This window comes from Chelonia mydas, chromosome 6, assembly GCF_015237465.2.
Source record: "Chelonia mydas isolate rCheMyd1 chromosome 6, rCheMyd1.pri.v2, whole genome shotgun sequence".
Lineage (NCBI taxonomy): Eukaryota > Metazoa > Chordata > Testudines > Cheloniidae > Chelonia > Chelonia mydas.
In genome coordinates this window covers 11,455,270-11,473,719 of record NC_051246.2, presented here as the reverse complement: position 1 = coordinate 11,473,719, position 18,450 = coordinate 11,455,270, and the positions used below count along the sequence as shown (strand labels likewise).

General features: G+C 49.7%; 1 protein-coding gene across 1 annotated transcript in view; it reads left to right on the top strand.

The window, feature by feature from the left end:
• Window positions 1-18,450, top strand: part of LOC119566266 — a 1,129,280-nt gene that overhangs the window by 1,017,913 nt on the left and 92,917 nt on the right. The window contains exons 11-12 of the mRNA XM_043548405.1: window positions 11,251-11,457; window positions 13,315-13,452. Coding sequence (XP_043404340.1) covers window positions 11,251-11,457; window positions 13,315-13,452 — 345 coding nt within the window. The remainder of the gene's footprint in view (window positions 1-11,250; window positions 11,458-13,314; window positions 13,453-18,450) is intronic.

Below are 18,450 nucleotides of genomic sequence, written 5' to 3'. Positions count from 1 at the left end.
ACACTGTGCAGTGACGGTCTTCGCAGCTGCATGGACCCCCGGAGCAAAAAACAACTTCTCCATTTGAGCCACTAATCCCCCCTTTCCCAGGTGCGAGGCCAGGTGGAGCGCCTGGGAAACCTGAGGGAGGAGTTGTCTTGGGAGAACCGGACGACCGTCCGGGCTGACATAGAGGTTGTCCTCATTTAGGTGGCATCCGATGGATTTCCAACGGCTAACTTCGGCCGGGGGCGTCGTCTGCTGGGCAGAGAGCAAGGCGGCTGGTGTCACTGGTTGCAGTAGCAGAGGTGCCAAAAAAGGAAAAGGGGCTGGAGCCCCACAGAGGGCAGCGTGACGGGCCGCCGAATCGGCTGCAGCATTTCCCTTGGAAACCTCGTCCGAGGCGCGGGAGTGGCCCTTACAGTGTGTCACTGAAACAGCTGCAGGAAGTTGAATAGCCTCTAACAAGGCCGAAATCAAAGCAACATGGGAGATCTGAGAGCCACTGGAGGTGAGGAACCCACGATGTTTCCAAAGTTGTCCAGTAGAGTGGCATACTGAAAAGGCATATTTGGAGTCAGTATAGATGGCCACAGTTTTGTTTTCAGCTAATTGACAGGCCCTAACAAGCGCCACGAGTTCTGCTGCTTGCGCTGACTTTTGAGTAGGTAAGGCATGCGCTTCAAGCGTTGTCATCAGGGTAACGATTGCATAGCCAACTCGTAAGGCCCCAAACTCGTCCCGACAGGCGGAGCCATCACAAAACAATTGGAGGTCAGGATTCTGCAATGGAATATCGGAGAGGTCAGGACGAGGCATGGAGATCAAATCCACCAAGTGGAGGCAATTATGAGGTTCCCCGTCCTCTGGCAGAGGCAAAAGGGTTGCAGGATTCAGGACTTCGCAGCGGCGTAGGGTAACAGCCTGATTGGCGAGCAAGGCCAACTCGTACCTGGTCAATCTGGCTGCTGTGAGGTGCTGCGTGGATCCACGATTAAGAAGCGCTGCAACGGCATGAGGCACTTGAACTAGAAGAGGGTGGCCCAAGGTAAGTCCCGAAGCTTTCTCAACCAATACAGTGGCAGCCGCAACGGTGCGGAGACAGGGCGGAAGACCCTGAGCCACTGGGTCAAGAAGGACCGAAAAATAAGCCACCGGTCGCTGGCCAGGCCCAAAGGGCTGAGTTAGCACACCAGACGCCGTGCCAGATTGTTCATGGCAAAACAAGGTGAAAGGCTTTGCGTAATCCAGTCTGCCCAGGGCTGGTGCAGAAGTTAATGCTTGTTTGAGGGCGGTGAGGGCGTCGTTGTGTAGAGTCGTCCATGGCAGGGGTTCGGGAACGGAATCCAGCAGCAAATTGGTGAGGGGGTGCACTAACTCCGCATAAGCCGTAATCCAGGCTCTACAATAGCCACTTGCTCCCAGTAACTGGCGGAGTTGTTTTTTAGTGGTAGGCCTCGGAATGCTCAGAACGCTTTCAATCCTGTCCTGAGTAAGTGCAGTAGAGGCATATGAAATACGATGCCCTAAATATTCCACCTCGGGTTGGGCAAACTGTAGCTTGGAGAGTGCCACCTTGTGACCTTTTTCGGCCAATGCAAAAAGAAGGATTCGAGTGTCTTGTACACAGGCAGTCTTGGCTGTAGAGCACAGTAACAGATCATCAACATATTGAATCAAAGTAGAGCCCATAGTCAACGAAATAGAGTCCAGATCTTGCTTTAAATACTGGCTGAAGATGGTAGGGCTCTCCCTGTAGCCCTGAGGGAGGCGGGTCCATACGTATTGACATCCGTCAAAGGTAAAGGCAAATAGGAACTGTGAGTCCGGGTGCACAGGGATACTGAAAAACGCTGAAGACAGATCAATCACAGTAAAATAAGTAGCTCCTGGGGGAATAGCAGTTAAAATAGTTGCTGGATTGGGAACAACCGGAGCTCTCGGCATCACAATAGCATTAATCAGTCGGAGGTCATGCACGAAACAGTAAACCGGTTTGCCATTGGGGCCAGGCTTGGGTTTCTTAACAGGAAGAATAGGTGTATTGCAAGGGCTGGTAGCCTTTTTAATGATTCTTTGAGTTAAAAGCTGTTGTAGGACTGGCCGAATGCCCTCTATGGCCTCTTTAGGCAATGGATATTGCATTTTTCGGGGCAGAGGGATGTCTGTACGGTAAGTGATATAAACCAGTTCTGCTGACTTTAAAAGTCCAGTTTCAGTGGACGCCAAGGCCCACAATGCTTCAGGAATATCAGATAACTCCACAGGGACAAGGGGGGCAGGGGGTGTCATTGTGGTGGCATTAGTAGCTAACAATGCCATTACCGTAGCTTCAGGGACAGAAGTAGGGACTGAGAGATATAGCCCCTCCGGGCTGCAAGTTATAGTTGCTCGTAGTTTACATAACAAATCTCTGCCTAATAGATTTGCAGGACAGGAAGTTGCAATTAAAAAGCTATGATCCTCTGATAACGGGCCAAGCTGGACCGTTTGCTCCGCAGTTAGAGGAAGGGCGCACACGGTGCCACCAACGCTTATAGCTTTTACGGTTGCAGAAGTGGTAGGAAGGTTGGGGTCCTGCAGAGTACTTCTATCTGCCCCGGTGTCAATTAACATTGAATAAGTTTTTCCTCCCACCACAACTGGAAGTTCCGGGTGGTTTGCATCCAACTGCACTGTCCAAGAAGCGGAGGGGGTTCCTGGCGAGGGGGACGAAGCATTGTGGGCGGCTAGCTTTCAATCAGTACTCCCTTCTTCTCCCCCCCTTTCCTGTACCCTCTGGTAGGCTTGCATAAGAGGGTCAGCTGACTGGAGGGGGTAACTTGGGCACTGGGCAGCCCAGTGTCCTTTTTGTCAGCACCGCCGGCACTCATCTGGCCCTGCCCTCCCGGGCCATGGCTGGAAGTTCTGACCTTGTGGTCCCCATCCCTGGGTAGAGCTGCCTCCTCTTCCGCCTCGTCCCCGAAAGCCTCCCCTCCTACGGCTTGCATCTCGTCCCCGAGAGCCGTCTTGGAAACCTTGCAACTGCAGATTAAGGAGCTTTTCGGACCTCCTAGTGTCTAATTCCTTCCTATTCCTCCAGGCATGGGCTGCTAACCCCACCACCTCCTCCAGCGTTTTGTTTTCATAAGCTGGTTGACTACACACATACTTCCGAGCGAATGGTAATAAGTTTTTTACATACTGGCCGATCACTTGTGTTTTTGCTACAGGGGAGGTTGGATCTAAGCCGCCGTGGTTTTTCAAAACCTTACAAAGGCGGTGGAAGAATTCCCCTGGGTGCTCATCATGCTTTTGAACACATGCATCTACCTTTCCCCAATCATACACAGGCTTAGACATATCCTCTAATGCTTCCAAGATTCGCTTTCTCATTTTATCCCACTCTCGAACGGTCTCTGGAACATCCCAATCCATTTCAGGTTTCTCTTGCGGATAAGCCGCCCTGCCTTGCACCGCCTCTCTAGCTTTCTTATACACCGTTTCCTTCTCACCCTCACTTAGCACTTGATTCAAAATCATCTCCACATCATCATAATTACAATTATACATTGTGAAAATACCCTTCAACTTTTTAATAAATTCTTCCAGACACTGTCGAAATGAGGGAAAAGTAGATGACCAGTTCATTAGATCCATGCTGGTAAAAGGGACATACACCATCTGTGTCCCCCCCCTACCGCTTGGCAGTTGTCGCATAGGCATTTGGACTGCACTAGCTATTGCAGCTCCAGTAACTTTTGCCTTAGGTGTGCCTAGAGAACTATGAGACCGGGTCTTTGCAGGGGTCGCATCACTGGGATGTCGCGGATCAGGACGTGCCAACCCCCTGGTAGAGGTGCCAGCCTCCGGATCATCCCCCAGCCCTGTGTCGGTTGTGGGGATATCGGTAGCTAGCGGGAGAGTGGGGCCGCTCCTCTCCCCGTTCGGGGGTGTGGGTGCATCGGGGTCAGGCTGCGGTACCCCACCCCATAGCCAGGTACATTCTTCCAATGGTATAGGGTCCCCCGCTTCTTTCAGTGGGAGCTGGGGATAAATAGACTTTGAAGCTTTTAGCTTCCGGTCAGCATTACTAGATTCTGGATTGTAGGATGGGGGCCGCATGGCTTTAAGTTTTTCTACCTCAGCATGTAAACTAGTAGTTACACTGGCGCTTTTGTGCCGTTCAGCCTCCCTTATCCATACATCAGAATACTTAAGTTGTTGCGGTTGCAAATCATACAATACTTTTCGCAATTGAACAATGTTATGTAACTCAAATGTTCCCTCCCCCGGCCAGTGATTTCCTGGTTCCGGGTTGTCTTGCGTCATTCCAACCCAGGGACCTTGACACAGAAATGTAAACTTATACAAAGCTTTGTTATCATCTGATTGTAAGGCCTTGATATCCCTATCATAATGTTTTAACATATAGCCCAGAGGCGTAGAAGGATCAACAGTTCTAAGGGACCCCCCCCATCTTTTCCCAAAGACGGAACCCCCGGCTGTTGTCTAGACAATCACAAAGGAAAAATTCAGAACTCACCAAGTTCCCACCGGCCGGTGTTCACCAATAGGTCCGGACCCTAGTGCCTTTAGGGATGACTTATTTCGCCGAAGCGGTGGGTGGAAGCGAGACGGGAAGCCTTCAGGGTTAAAGCAACCCAGGTGCCGGCAAGAAGGGTTCAGAGTCCCGACCGTCCACCAGTCCGGAGAAGCAGCGATCCCGGACGAGCCCCCAAATTGTTAGGGAAAAAGGTTTTCCCTCCCGTCTAGGGTTAGGAGGGTAGCCTTCCCTGGACTTCTGTATTAGCCAAACAAAACACAGAGTCTTGGCTCTTTGATAAAGTGAGGCACTTTAATGCTAGCAAGTACGACAGCTGAAGGGCTCACCAATTCCTTTACAGAGGAAAATGGTGAAGCCCCGAACAAAGAACAGAGATGGGCTTTTATAGCCTGGTTCAACATACAGTGTGATATCTCTTCCAGTTCAAGCCAGTTAACTCAGTCTGTTTGAAGTTCTGGGGTAGGTATAAACATGGAGGCTTATCTGTATAAGGAATTCTTTCCCCAAAACAGGGAGTACAGGTTACACACAGTTCACATTCCTTCTACCCATAACCTTAGAGAGAAGACAGATAAGCACAGAAAAAAGACAGAGGCCTAGCTTTACATGATTATAGGGTTGTTTTCTGGTTCTTTTCTTTATCAGTCCTCCACTTGCCCCTGGAGGAGGGAGGGCAGGGCCTGAAGTGCCTGCGCACTCAGCTCCACGTCTTCCGCTTCCAGGCCCTGCAGAGGCTCCTGTATGGTGCAGGTAGTCCGGCATGAAGCGTACTGGTGCGCGCCTTCCTCCGCTGCTTCTGAGGGCTCCGATACGACCGGCAGCTCCTTTATCTCCATCTGAGAGGTCTTTCGTGAGACCTCTCTGGGCTGCCAGTCCTCTACCAGGACCTCCTCCTGACCTGGAAACTGCTCTCGGAGACCAGGTCCGTGGCGGCCACCGTGGGGGCAGATCTCGCGGAGCCCCTGCTACACAACCACCAGCTCCATGTGCAGGTGACGGAGTCCCCCTCGGTGTGCCAGAGGTTGGTCCTGGCAGAAGTCACCAGAGTCGGAGACCTCCTGGACTATGACCAGGGAGACTGGCTGGATCCCCTGATGCTCGCTCGGCACATGGGACTCTCCAGGCCTCATACTCCCCAGCGTGTACTTCAGGAGGTGAGGGCCACTTTATCGCCCGCTGCTCGGGTTTTCCTCGACCGGGTCCTGCGAGAGGGCACGCCCCGGCGACCTTCCACCCCAGGTCCTCCGGACCTTTTCATCGGGCCCCTGCCCCGTGGACATTCCCGGCCATCCCGCCCCTTTCCCATGAGCCGGCTTCATGAGTTGCAGCTGGTTTGGCTCCAGACCGCGCCAAGAAAACATCTGTACACGCTCTTGCTTCACACCCTTCACGTCCTCACCCTTGTGTCCCACCCCGACACAAAGTGGCAGGACCTCCTGCCACCTCTGGAGGGTGAAGAGCCCCAGTGGGCCAGCCTATATTCCACCATGGTCCTGAGGCTCACCAGGGACATCAGCTGGCGACTCCTTCAAGGAGCCGTGAGCACGGGCATGTACTTGGCGTGGTTCACTCCCCTCCCAGACACCTGCCCCTTTTGCAACGTGAGGGAGACCCTGGCACACGTTTATCTGGAGTGCGCCAGGTTGCAGCCCCTATTCCGGCTCCTCTTGGATGTATTATTACATTTTTGGTTGCAATTTTCCCCTCACCTGTTCATCTATGCACTCCCTATCTGTGGCCCCACAAAGTCATGGGACCTCCTCCTAGCCCTGGCCAAAATGGCCATCTACAACACCAGTCTGTTCAGTCTGCTGAGAAGGATCTGGGGGTTATACTGGATCACAACTTGAATATGAGCCAGCAATGTGATGCAGTTGTGAAAAAGGCTAATATCGTTCTGGGGTGTATGAACAGGAGTGTTGTATGTAAGACATAGGATGTAATTGTCCCGCTCTGCTCAGCCCTGGTGAGCCCTCACCTGGAGTTCTGTGTCCAGTTTTGGGCACCGCACAAAGAAAGATGTTGACAAATTGGAAAGAGTCCAGAGGACAACAACAAAAACGATAAAAGGTTTAGAAAACCTGACCTATGAGGAAAGATTAAAAATAGGCATGTTTAATCTTGAGAAAAGAAGACAGAAGTGGGAGCTCATAGTCTTGGAATATGCTAAGGGCTGTTATAAAGGGCATGGTGATCATTTGTTCTCCATATCCACTGAAGGTAGCAGAAGACATAATCAACTGCAAGAGAGATTTAGGTTACATGTTAAGAAAAACTTTCTAACTCTAAGGATAATTACATACTGGAACAGGCTTCCAAGGGAGACTGTGGAATCCCCATCATTGCAGGTTTTTAAGAACAAGTTGGACAAATGCCTGTCAGGGATGGTCTAGGTCAGAGGTGGGCAAACTACGGCCCGCGGGACCGTCCTACCCAGCCCTTGAGCTCCCAACCGGGGAGGCTCGCCTCCAGCCCCTCCCCTGCTATCCCCCATCCCACGCAGCCTCAGCTCGCCCTGCTGGCAGTGCGAGCTCCTGCTGCCCTAAGCGGAATGGTAAGGGGGCAGGGAGTGGGGGGGTTGGATAAGGGGCAGGGGGTCACGGGGGCTGTCAGGGGACAGAAAGCAGGGGACGGTTGGATGGGGCGGAGGTTCTGGGGGGCGATCAGGGGACAGGGAGCAGGGGGGGTTGGATAGGCATGGGAGTCCCAGGGGGCCTGTCAGGGGCCGGATGTGTGGATAGGGGTCGGGGCAGTCAGGGGACAGGGAGCAGGGGGGTTGGATAGGGGGTGGGATCCCGAGGGGGCGGTTAAGGGTGGGGGATCCTGGGAAGGGGCGGTCAGGGGACAAGGAGTGGGGGGGGTTGGATGGGTCGGGAGTTCTGAGGGGGGCAGTCAGGGGGTGGGAAGTGGGAGGGGGCGGATAGGAGGTGGGGGCCAGGCTGTTTGGGGAGGCACAACCTTCACTACCCGGCCCTCCATACGGTTTCGGAACCCCAATGTGGCTCTCAGGCCAAAAAGTTTGTCCACCGCTGGTCTAGGTTTACTTGATCCTGCCTCTCTGGGTGGGTTGGGGAGGAAGGGAAAGACTAGATGACCTCTCAAAGTCCCTTCCAGTCCTAAACTTCTATGATTCTATGTTTGTATTTTGTTTTAATGGTTCTTTGTTCAGTATAAGGGGAAAGCAACTCCTTCTATGATTCTTTACCACTGCTGTTTATAATTATCATTTGTATGCAGTAGTACCTAACAGCCCCATTGTGCTAGGTGCTGTACAGACACAGAAGAAAAAGACAGCCCCTGCCCCAAGGGGTTTACAATCTCAGCCTTGAGCTGTCTTTGCTGAAGGAGCTGTGGGCTGTTCCCTAACTACTCCTCATTGCTTCTGGATCTGGTGGACCTGTCCTCACTCAGTGACTGCCCATGACAAGAGGGATGTGACCTATGGCCTCTTTCTCTTTCCCAGTCCTTCCCTCTCACCATCTCAAGGGGAAGTGTCCTACTGCCCTTCTGTTCCTAGCCTCTTCTGGCCATATCCTAGGGCGTGGGAACACCTCCTCTAGTACCCATATTGAGAAGGATGTGGCTCCAGCTCACTAATGGCTTTCTGCAGGATGCCATCTGCAGGCATAAAAATGCTTATTGTAATTACAGGCTTTACATTATAAGGGGGTGCTTGTAGCAACCCCTCTAATTACATTTAACACTTTCTATTATAAAGGATTTTATGACCTTTTTTTAACAAGCTCTCACCCTTCCATTGTTTGCAGCAGGCTCTGATATTCAGCAAGGGAAATACCCTCTTGCCTTTTGTTTCTCCCATGAAATTCTGCTCAGGTCTGACTTTTAGAATTCACCATTTTCCTTTCCCCCACTTGCCTTTCTCGGGGAATTTGTGCCACAGTCAGTGACTATTCGGAGGCTGGGCTCTACCTCTGCCAAACAAGAGCAGGAGCCCAGGCTGTACTGGGAACACCAGGGAGCTGCTGCAGCAGATACAGGGGAGTGGCAAAGGGGAGAAAGTTGACCTGAGCTTCTCTCATCCTCCCTGGATGGAGCACATCGTACAGTGGCCCCCACCCTCCTCTGCAGGCACCATAATGGGCAAGAGCTTCCCCAAATCTCAAGGGAGGGTGAGAAAGGAAGGAAGGAAGGCCTGGCACTCACCAACCACCCCCAGACACCGCACATGTGGCCCCAGCAGCCCATTCCCTGACTCCTGGGGGCATCACATGGGGTAGGAGCTCCCGCACCTTCTGCAAGGTTGGAAAGAGCTGGGACAGGTTCCCCACAATCACCCGTAGACCCAACGCCTGGATCCAGCGTCCATTCCCCCGCTCTGACATAACAGACTTCTACTGCTGCCAGCTAATGTAGTTAGTGCTGTACCCCAAGTGGTGGCAGTCTGTGCTGCCCTGATGACGGCTCTTGGCTCACACCTTGCTAATGATGCCTGGTTGGGGTGGGGGGGATTTCTTTTACCGTTTTCCTTTGAAACAAAACCATAGGAAATTACCCACAAAATAAATCAAGAGCATTACTTTGATTGCAAAGTCAAGCACTCAAAAGTTAGGAAATGCCCAGGTATAGGGTTGCCTGTGCAACCTCAGATTGTGTATGTATTATTATACAGCCTTTAATGATATGATCATGTACTATTTTTTGCACAGAAACCATGCCTCATTCATTGGACAAGATGGATGCACAAGGGGGTTTCCTAACTTCTGAGTGTATACAAGTTACCAACCAGCTTTCACGAAGCAAACTGCATTCATTCTTAGGGCAAAAGCACTACAGATAAAACATACAAAAACCAAGAAACCTATTTGCATGCTCAAAGTTTACCAGAAGTCAACGCGACTCCAACACAGAGCTCTGTTAGGTGTCACTCTTTCAAGCCCCACAGCTGGGTTTGCTCTCTTGGTTCCAAGTTCATGTTAAATTTTAGATCAGGAACCAGAACAAAACTGGGACAGTTCAGCTATTTCTTTATACAGCTTGGGCCTTTGATGTCCGGCCTCCTCTACCAGGGAATCACCAATCAATGGCCCTCTCCTCAGGTGCAAAGCTTGAAAAGGCTTGGGGGGAGGTTGGAATTTGCATTAATTGCTCCCCAGGAATTCCCCAGGCAACCCACTTAACACTTATAGTCACTAAAGTCTAGTTGGTCTGGCACATTACAATATATTCTTTGGAACTCCTCACACTTCCCAGGTCTCCCATCTGTCACACTGGGGAGCTGCATAATGAGCTAGAGGGAAGGGATGCAAGTCATTCTGGGAGCGGGACGGGGACCTGGCTGGGCGTCTGGCCAGGAGAGGGCTCCATGGTACTCAGTGAACTGGAGAAAGCAGTGGTTGCTAGAGGGTGATCTGGCTCAGGGGAAGAGTCATGCAGCTATGTGGGAGAGGCATGGCTGCCATATTGGTGCAGCTTCATGTGTGACATTTAATGTAAATTAATTAATGCATATTCACAAATAATTTACCTATGGTGGAAACTCTGGCTTTAAAAATGTGTTTGGATTTGATGCTGGTGAAAGGCAATGGATGAGAGCCCTGGTGTGTGAAGTCCTCTGTCTATCTACAGGGCAGCAGCAGGGCAAGCTTCCCTCAAGAACTGCCCTGCCAGCATGGTTCAGTCCTGATATGGAGGGAACTTCCTCTAGGTGTCACACAGGCAGTTCAGTGTCCTTGGCCAGGCAGTTCTTGGCCTCTCTGCTGAATCTGCCGGTTTATGCAGAGATGGTGGTGAGTTGAGGCTTGGGAACAGCAGCTGACTCTCCAAAACTCCTTCCATGTAGCAGCCACTAAACATGCATTAGGTGGGAACAACTTTTAATCTCCACTGAGCTGGGCTGGATTCATAGTAACGACCTACTGGCTCTGTAGCTCATTAGCAATGCCCTGGAACATCCAGCCCCCAACAAGCGCCAGTGTTACACCTTCATGTATGAGACTGGACAGATACTATATCACATCTAGTTCTGACCTTTCTGGAGCTTACAGGAGGGACTTCCCTTCTCTGGACATGCAAACATCTCCCACATGCTGCTCTCAGTCTCCTTCTAACAAACCCACAGGGCAAGTGACCCATGTGCCCCCAGCAATGTACTGCCTCCTATGGGCTGAGCTAGGAACAACTGTGCTGACCCTGCTCAAGCCCTTGTACTCGGGGTAGTCACCTTTCTGCCAGCGCTAGTAAAGAACCCTTCTTTTCTTACATGACTATTGAACTGGAATCCACCAGAGAGCTGGGGCTGGGCAGCCTGGTGCTAGACACACTCACAGTGCCTGTCTCTCGAACGGGGACTCATTTGCCACAGTACGCACAGGGACCCCCTGCGGAGTGCAGGCTGGGGAGGGGGGGTCAGTTACAAGACTCTGTATTAGTGGAAAGCAAACAGTTTGGGGGAGGTTCATTTCAGGTCTCTTGGCCAGGGAGTCTCATGAGAACAGGTTTAATGTGAGATTTCCAGCACCTCCAGGTTTTCACCCCACTGGTTATAAAACAAAACAACGTTCCACCCACTACTGCTGCCTCCAGCCCCAGGGTAGAGGCACACACAGACCTTGGAAGAGAAAGAGGCAGAGGTTTAATCCAAACCCAGGTTGGGGTAAAGGTTTGGGTCACCTCCCATTTTATCCAAACGGTGTCACCTCATCCCTCACTGATGTCTGATGTCTAACACTCGGTCTCTCTCTCTTTCTCTCTCTCTGTTTAAGCAGAACTTTAATGAAGGAGACCGTGGTGAGCCAAGGCAGCTAATTCAGCTGGAGAAGGGGAAGATGATGATGAATGAAGGAACCTTACAGTTCTGCCTAGAACAGCCACATCTGAGGGATGTCCCCGTCTGTGTGATCTCCATTCTTGGGGAGGAGCGCAAAGGGAAATCCTTCCTGCTCAACTACCTGCTACGCAGGCTCCAGAACCTGGTGAGGCCTCCTAACTCTGGCTAAGGCCGTGCACTGCATGCTCATCCCTTGTGTAACCGATTGGCTGCTAGTGGCTGGAGGGAGGCAGGGCTAGTGTCTGACCGCTAGTGGAGATTCTGTTTTTATATTGGCCTAAAGGGGCTTTTACTTTTGGGGATGAGTCCCTGGCTAAGGGCCACTGGGGACAGGGGTATAAACTCCCTTCATACTATACAATAAGTGTCTCTTGTCCAGTTCAGAGTAGAGGCTTTATTAACATAGAGTCTCATTAAGTGAAGGGGGTCCCACCTTTAGCACTGTCACAGGAATAGAATTATGGATGATAATTACTTTTTTCTTTTGCTGATCATTGGCTGGTAAATTATCCTAGTAATCCGATGATCAAATGAATTTAATCCCACTGTCTAAAATATGGGGTTTACTCTCTATCCCAAAGCAGAAGTTAAACCTGATGGAATGTGGGAAACAATATTAAAATCTTACCTAGTGAGCAAAAACACAGACAACAGGGACTGTTACAGTAAACACACCCATCCACCCCCTGCCAGCCTTAACCCAGATGCTTGCACACACTCTCTTTAGTTTCAGAAGCAGTTTGGCCTACATTACCACAGGGAAAGGCAGATATGGTGTGAGGGGAAGGACAATTAACATCGTGCCAGAGGTCTAAACACCCCTGACTTTTCCTGGTGAAGATTTTAGGGCCAGATTCTGATGCTCTTTCTTATGCCAACTAGCATCTTACTCCACATGGATTAAGGTACTAAGATAAGGGTATCAGAGTCTAGACCTCAGATCCTGTAACCAACCCAGTTGAGGTGGGTGGTGTGAGGGCTGAGGTGCATCAGTCTCTCTAGGGGTCTGTTAGAGGCTCTGTTACCACAAGCTGGGAGGCAAGTGCTGTAGGTGCTCCCAGCACGGGCTCTATAGGCTCCAGCCCTTGTGGGTTCCCATAAACCCTCGCAGAGTGCAAGGAACAGAGGATCTTTACAAGGGCTGCCAGGGACTGTAACAAATACAGAAAAGATCAACCCAGCATTTCCTACACTAGCCCATAGGGACAGCCCCATGCAGGAGTATAACAGTAACTATGCCTTGTTGGGGTTCCGTCCACACCATCCTCTAGCTGTGCATGAGCTGGGGCTCTCTGACAAACTCGATCCCTTCTGACCTCAAGATGTCTCACACTTGCAGGGTTCGATGCACGTCTCTCCCTTTCTGATCTCTCTGACAGCACCCACCTCAGCTGACAGGCCTCTTCCTGACACCTGTCTGAGAGTGGAATCTCCTGATTCCTCCACTCTCAGACCAGGAGCTGGGCACACTACCCCCTTTACCAACTGCTAACCACCCTGCAGCTCCAACTGGGTTCCAGACACGTGTGTTTCCTCTTTGGGAACCGGTGACTAGTGATATAGTGACCAACAGACTCCTAAACTGAGTGTTTTTATTTAACAGTTGGAGCAAAACATTCGAGAAAAAGGTTCTTCGAGGAGTGTCCCTGTGGGTGCTGAACTTTAGGTGTCAGAAATCCAGTCCACATGCTGGGGATACAGATCCATATTCATTACTGAGCACTCTCACATTCATCACAGGAAATTACTACCTTTATGAGTTCTCTGGGGGTTATCAATCCCTCTACTGGCTGGATGCTGGACTGGGTAATACAGTGCTCTCCATTGGCTGTGTCTTCTCCCTCCAGCTCAGCTGGTGTGAATGGGAGGCACCCAGCAATGAGCCAGCAGGTTTATTACAATATTAATACCTACTCTAGATATTAACCTGTGAGGTTAGTAATATCTACATGTGCACATGGCTGATGTAATGTCCATGAGACACTGATATTTTTCGACACAGAACACACAAGGTGACTCATGGATGGGAAGGGACGATGATGTGCTGCAGGGTTTTACATGGAGAGCTGGAACCGCAAAAACGACAGAGGGGCTGTGGATTTGGAGCAAACCTTTCATCATTGAAAGATATGGCAATAAGGTAAGAGATGGGAGCTCCCCATTTTGTGTCTGGGTTCCTAAATCAATAATCAAGTGGTTACGAGCACATGAGGTAATGCCAGAAGGATAAAAGCAATTCTGGTCTGTGTGCTGGGGAATGGGCAGAGAAGTGGGAGAGGGGCTATATAGTGGGAACCTCTGTAAAACAAAGGAAGTAATAATACTGGTTAGAATGCCTCTGAAATAAGTCAAGAGCAGGATTATGTGCAGCGTGTGCAGAGCAGGACTGCAGGACACCGGGCTACAGGGGACACTGAGTGTGGAGCAGCATCGTGGGGCTCCTGCCCACCATGTTATGATAAATGGCTCACCAATGAGGGGCACTGTGGTATGTTTATTGGCTGAGCCAAACAAGTCCCGACACCAGTCAATGGCACTTCTCTGTCTGTCTGTCTGTCTGTAACACCGTAACTTTTGAACACCACAACCAATCAGTTCCAAAAGGGAATGTTCTAGGTGTCAACAGACTGAACCCTATTGATTGTGTTGAAAATTAGAAAAGCGGGAAAGCCTGACTTCCACTGAAATAAGGCCCACAGAGTACCCGCGTGGTGCTGCAGGCAGATGAATCTCTCTGGTGCCCCCTTCTGCTGATCACACATCAGAGGCAGTAGTTTCATAAGCTGCTCTCTAGTCAGTGGTGCTCTTGATATGGTGCCAATAGTGTCTGAGCTGGGTGCAAATCACCAGAAGGCATGTCTGCAGTAGTCCATATAGCACTTGAGAAATACACAGGACTGACTTTACAGAATATTGTTAGACCTCTTGACCTGAGTGGCAAGCCAAACATTTGCGGTCTAGCCGTTTTTTCCAGTTAGGAGGAGAAATTGAGGTTGGAGCCAAGTAGGTCTTTGATGCAATCCTGTGGATTTACAAAGCCTGTACTGTCCTGGTTCCACAGGTCTGGTGCTCTTGTATGGCTCTGTAACAGTCCTTGGGCAGACCCCTTCAGTTTGTTAACCCCCGTAGGGTCACACACTCACACTGGGGTAAGCCCCTCGGTTTCATCACCTCCTGGGACCAAGCCTCTAAGCCTTCAGCATGCCTGCCGCTCTCCATGAGCTCCCCTCAGTGAATCCATTCGAACTGGACCCCTGTGGGGAGACTTGCACACCCAAAGGAAGCAATGCACCCCGAAATCTTTAGACTGGAGTGACACTCAGACAGTATTGTAAAAACAGAAGAGTTTATTGGGTGTCTGGAACACAGCGTAGAACGTTCTTAGGTAGCATCAAGAATAGAAAGTTACAGCATGGTCCATCTGGGTCTGTCTAGAGCCCTGGTTGGCTCAGACCCCTCTGCTGAGTCTCCTCTTTGTCCCCAGTCCAGAAGCATGTGTTCTGCTTCCTGCAGCCCACACCATCCCACACCCAAGGACTCCTCCTCCGTCCTTTATTTCTCCTTCTTGGGCAAATCAGATCACTTGGCTGGTCGCAGCCAGCTGACTTCTTGCAGATGGTGGGCCCCAAGGTCATCGGTTGCTAGGTTACAAAATGTCCGGACCATTATCTGGCTCCCGGAAGCTAGGCAACAGTCACACCTGGTTCTCTGGGTCCAAAGGCAAAGATAAAGCAACCGTTTCCTAGCACCTAGTTAAACATGCAACACAGGGGGGAAACTGAGCCACACACAGTATTCATGGGAAATATTGAGAAAAAGTCCCATTTTGTCACAGTACAAAGTCCTCACAGGAGGAATCAAACAAAAATAGACAGTGTCTTTGCTGCCAGTTCTAAGCCTCTTTGAGCCAGCACTGTGCCCCAGAATCTCTCTCTTGATTTTTCTCTGGGCCACACTCCCAGTACTTGTCCAGGCTACAGCTTGTGCTTCCTTGTAACTTTTTCCATTGGCTTCTCTGCCCTTTTCTGTCTCTGTTGCACTCAACACGCAAATCTTCAAAAAAAAGCCAGTGAAAAACCCTCCTCCCACATGTGCCTTGCATACGCCCCTTTTAGGGTGGTGATATGTGCCTGTGTGAGGGGTGGAGGCCGCTATTGTTTCATAAAGGAGCTTAACTTTTTCACAACTATCTTAAATGAAAGGCGACAGCTAACATCCCCCTTCCTGCCCATTTCAATGAGGTTTAGCCCAACCTATAGGTATCCATACCACCAATTAGCCGGTGCTGGAAGACCAGAAATGTAATTGCGTGGCAAATTCCCATTTGCTTTGATTTTGGCTTGGGCTGTGACTGTTCATAAGTCACAGAGTCTCATGTTATCAAAAGTCATTGATCAGCTGACATGAACTTGCAGCCCTTGCACATGTGTAGCCCTTTTAAGGGCCTAAAGGTTTGAGGGAATTATGTGTGACCCTGGGTTCAATTATCAATGGATAAGAAATATGAGACTCATACAGTGATGAAGAGAAGAAGAGGAGCGGCTTATTTAACAAGCCAATTTAGGTTATGAGGCCTAAAACTTCAAGATCCAGAGACTTCAACAAATCTCACTGTATTTGTTTGTTTGTTTTTGTTTCCAAAACCATGTAAAGCCATTTGCATTTAAAAAGCTGGATAACACACAGAACTTGGCCTACATGAGCAATGAAATGTGGGGCCCTCTAACATGTAGGAACTAGAGAATTCTACTTTTGGAAAGTGCTTGATGGGAGAGGAGAGTATGTGAGGAACAAGGAATAAAGCCTGAATATTGCACTGTCTTGGCTCTCTCTCTCTCTCTTTACACTGGCACACAGAACATGTTGTCACAAGTGAGCTGGCTCCTGCAGGAACATGAAATCAGAAATTAAGTCTATTGGGGAGGAAGGAGGGGAAGAGAGAGGGAACAATGATCCGGCAGCATGCCAGCTCCCTGTCCCAGAGCAGACAGACATGAAAAGGGATGTGTTCAGCAACTGCACAGTCTTTAGCTCACAATGGGAAACCTACAAGATTGCAATGGGGCTGGATAAAAGGGAAACAAAATCAGAGCAGCCACACTATTGGCTGTAATGTGTAAAGGCAGCCACGTGTGCCAGCAGAGCATATGGAAAAATTCATATACAAAAGGCTTCTTTTCTACAGCTTTGATCAAGAATCTGGAGGAAGGGAACAATGGGATTAGTATATTAAAAAAATTGTAATAAATTAATAATAGGGATGAAAACTGCAGGCTCGGATGAGAATGGTGAGAGAGCCCACACTAATTCTGCCAAGAGCTATAGACACATGCAAAGCTCACATCTAAAAGCAGAGAATAAGTGGAGCAGACAGAGATAATTCACAAAGTAACACAGGGAAAGCGTGAAAATAAAAATACACCAACATTCATGAAAAGCGAATGTGTAAATACAAAGCGGAGAACACAAACAAAAGTCAAAGGAAGACCTGGAGGTACTGTGGTGAAGAACATAATGCTAAAACATCCTTGGCATTTCTACATATTGCAGCTGACAATTCTCCAACTCAAAAAGCATTGCATCCATCACAGAGAAATTCTGTATTAGACCTCGGCTCGACTGGCAAGGAGGAACTAACTGATCACAGAACTACAGATTAATTGTAACTTAGGTACAAGTGATCATGACTTGATCACATTTATAATGTGCAAACAGAGTAAAGTTCAGACCAGTGATATGCATACTTGGTGCTTTAAAAGGACCAGTTTCATAAAGCTGAAAACAATTTATGAGCCAAATCAGCTGGGAGGAAGAATTTAATCATTTAATGATTGATAACTGGGAATTGTTTAAGAACACTTTACTGGATGCCCCAAAAGCCACAATCAAGGAAGAAGGCTTTATTGGTTAAAAAACGATTAAGAGAGCCCAAGGCCAGAAGGGATCATTGTGATCAGCTAGTCTGACCTCCAGGGTAGCACAGGCCAGAGAACTGCCCCAGAATAATTCCTCAAGCAGATCTTTTAAAAAAATCCAAACTTGATTTAAAAATTTCAGTGATGGAGAATCCACCATGACCCTTGGTAAATTGTTCCAATGGTTAATTACTCTCATGTTAAAAATTTTCCAGTCTGAATTTATCGAACTTCAACCTCCAGCCACTGGATCACATTATACCTTTTTGTGAGAGATTGAAGAGTCCATTATTAAATATTTTTTGATACTTACATACTGTGATCAAGTCACCCCTTAACCTTCTCTGTGTCAAGCTAAATAGATTGAGCTCCTTGAGTCTATCACTATGAGGCAGTTTTTCTAATTCTTTAAACATTCCTGTGGCTCTTCTCTGAACACTCTCCAATTTCTCAACATCCGAAAACAGACTCTCTCAGGCATGCCCGGCTCACCTGGCTTTAAACGCTACCTGACTTGCAGACTCTCCATACCGGTCTCTGACAGGCACTGCCTCGGTGAGACACACATTACTCAGAAGTGCCCAGACTGCAGAAATCTGACAGAGAGGGCAAGAAAAGCAGGGATCTCCAACTTAAGCTCCTCATGATGGAGAAATCCCTCAGGCCAGCCTCAGACCCGGAGTCCAGGACCCCCCAGGGCCAGTGGTTGCCAGCAGCAGTCTCTGACGGGGTTCTGCTCTAACAACAGCTGGCAAGGAGCCTGGTCCAAGAAAGGCCACCGAAAAGTGGTCACAGAGATCCCCACACTGACAGTCACCTAAGAGAAAGGAATTTCCAACTCCAAAATCTGCCCTGGGCGAGAGCGCCGGACCACGAGGCACCAGGAACGTCCTGTACCGAGAGTTCCCAAAGAGCTAAAGACCCTGTGCGGGCAAGCGCAAACGGGGGTTCACAAAGTGTGAAACCTTCCAGCTCGGCACTTACGGAGTGGAAGAAAACCTCAGCGCCGAGCAGCCCAATGGTCCCACCTGCTGTAGCTCTGCGGCGCAGCTCTGAATCCTCAGCACCGGCAGCTGCAACTCACACTCCCGGGCCATCCACAACGCCACCTCTGGCACTGAGCCGCAAGATTCTGCAGCAATTCATGAGGCATGTGGACCTGATAGTGGCTTCAACAGCTGAACCTTCTCTGCTTGGTACTGAGGGCACCCCATCCAGATCGG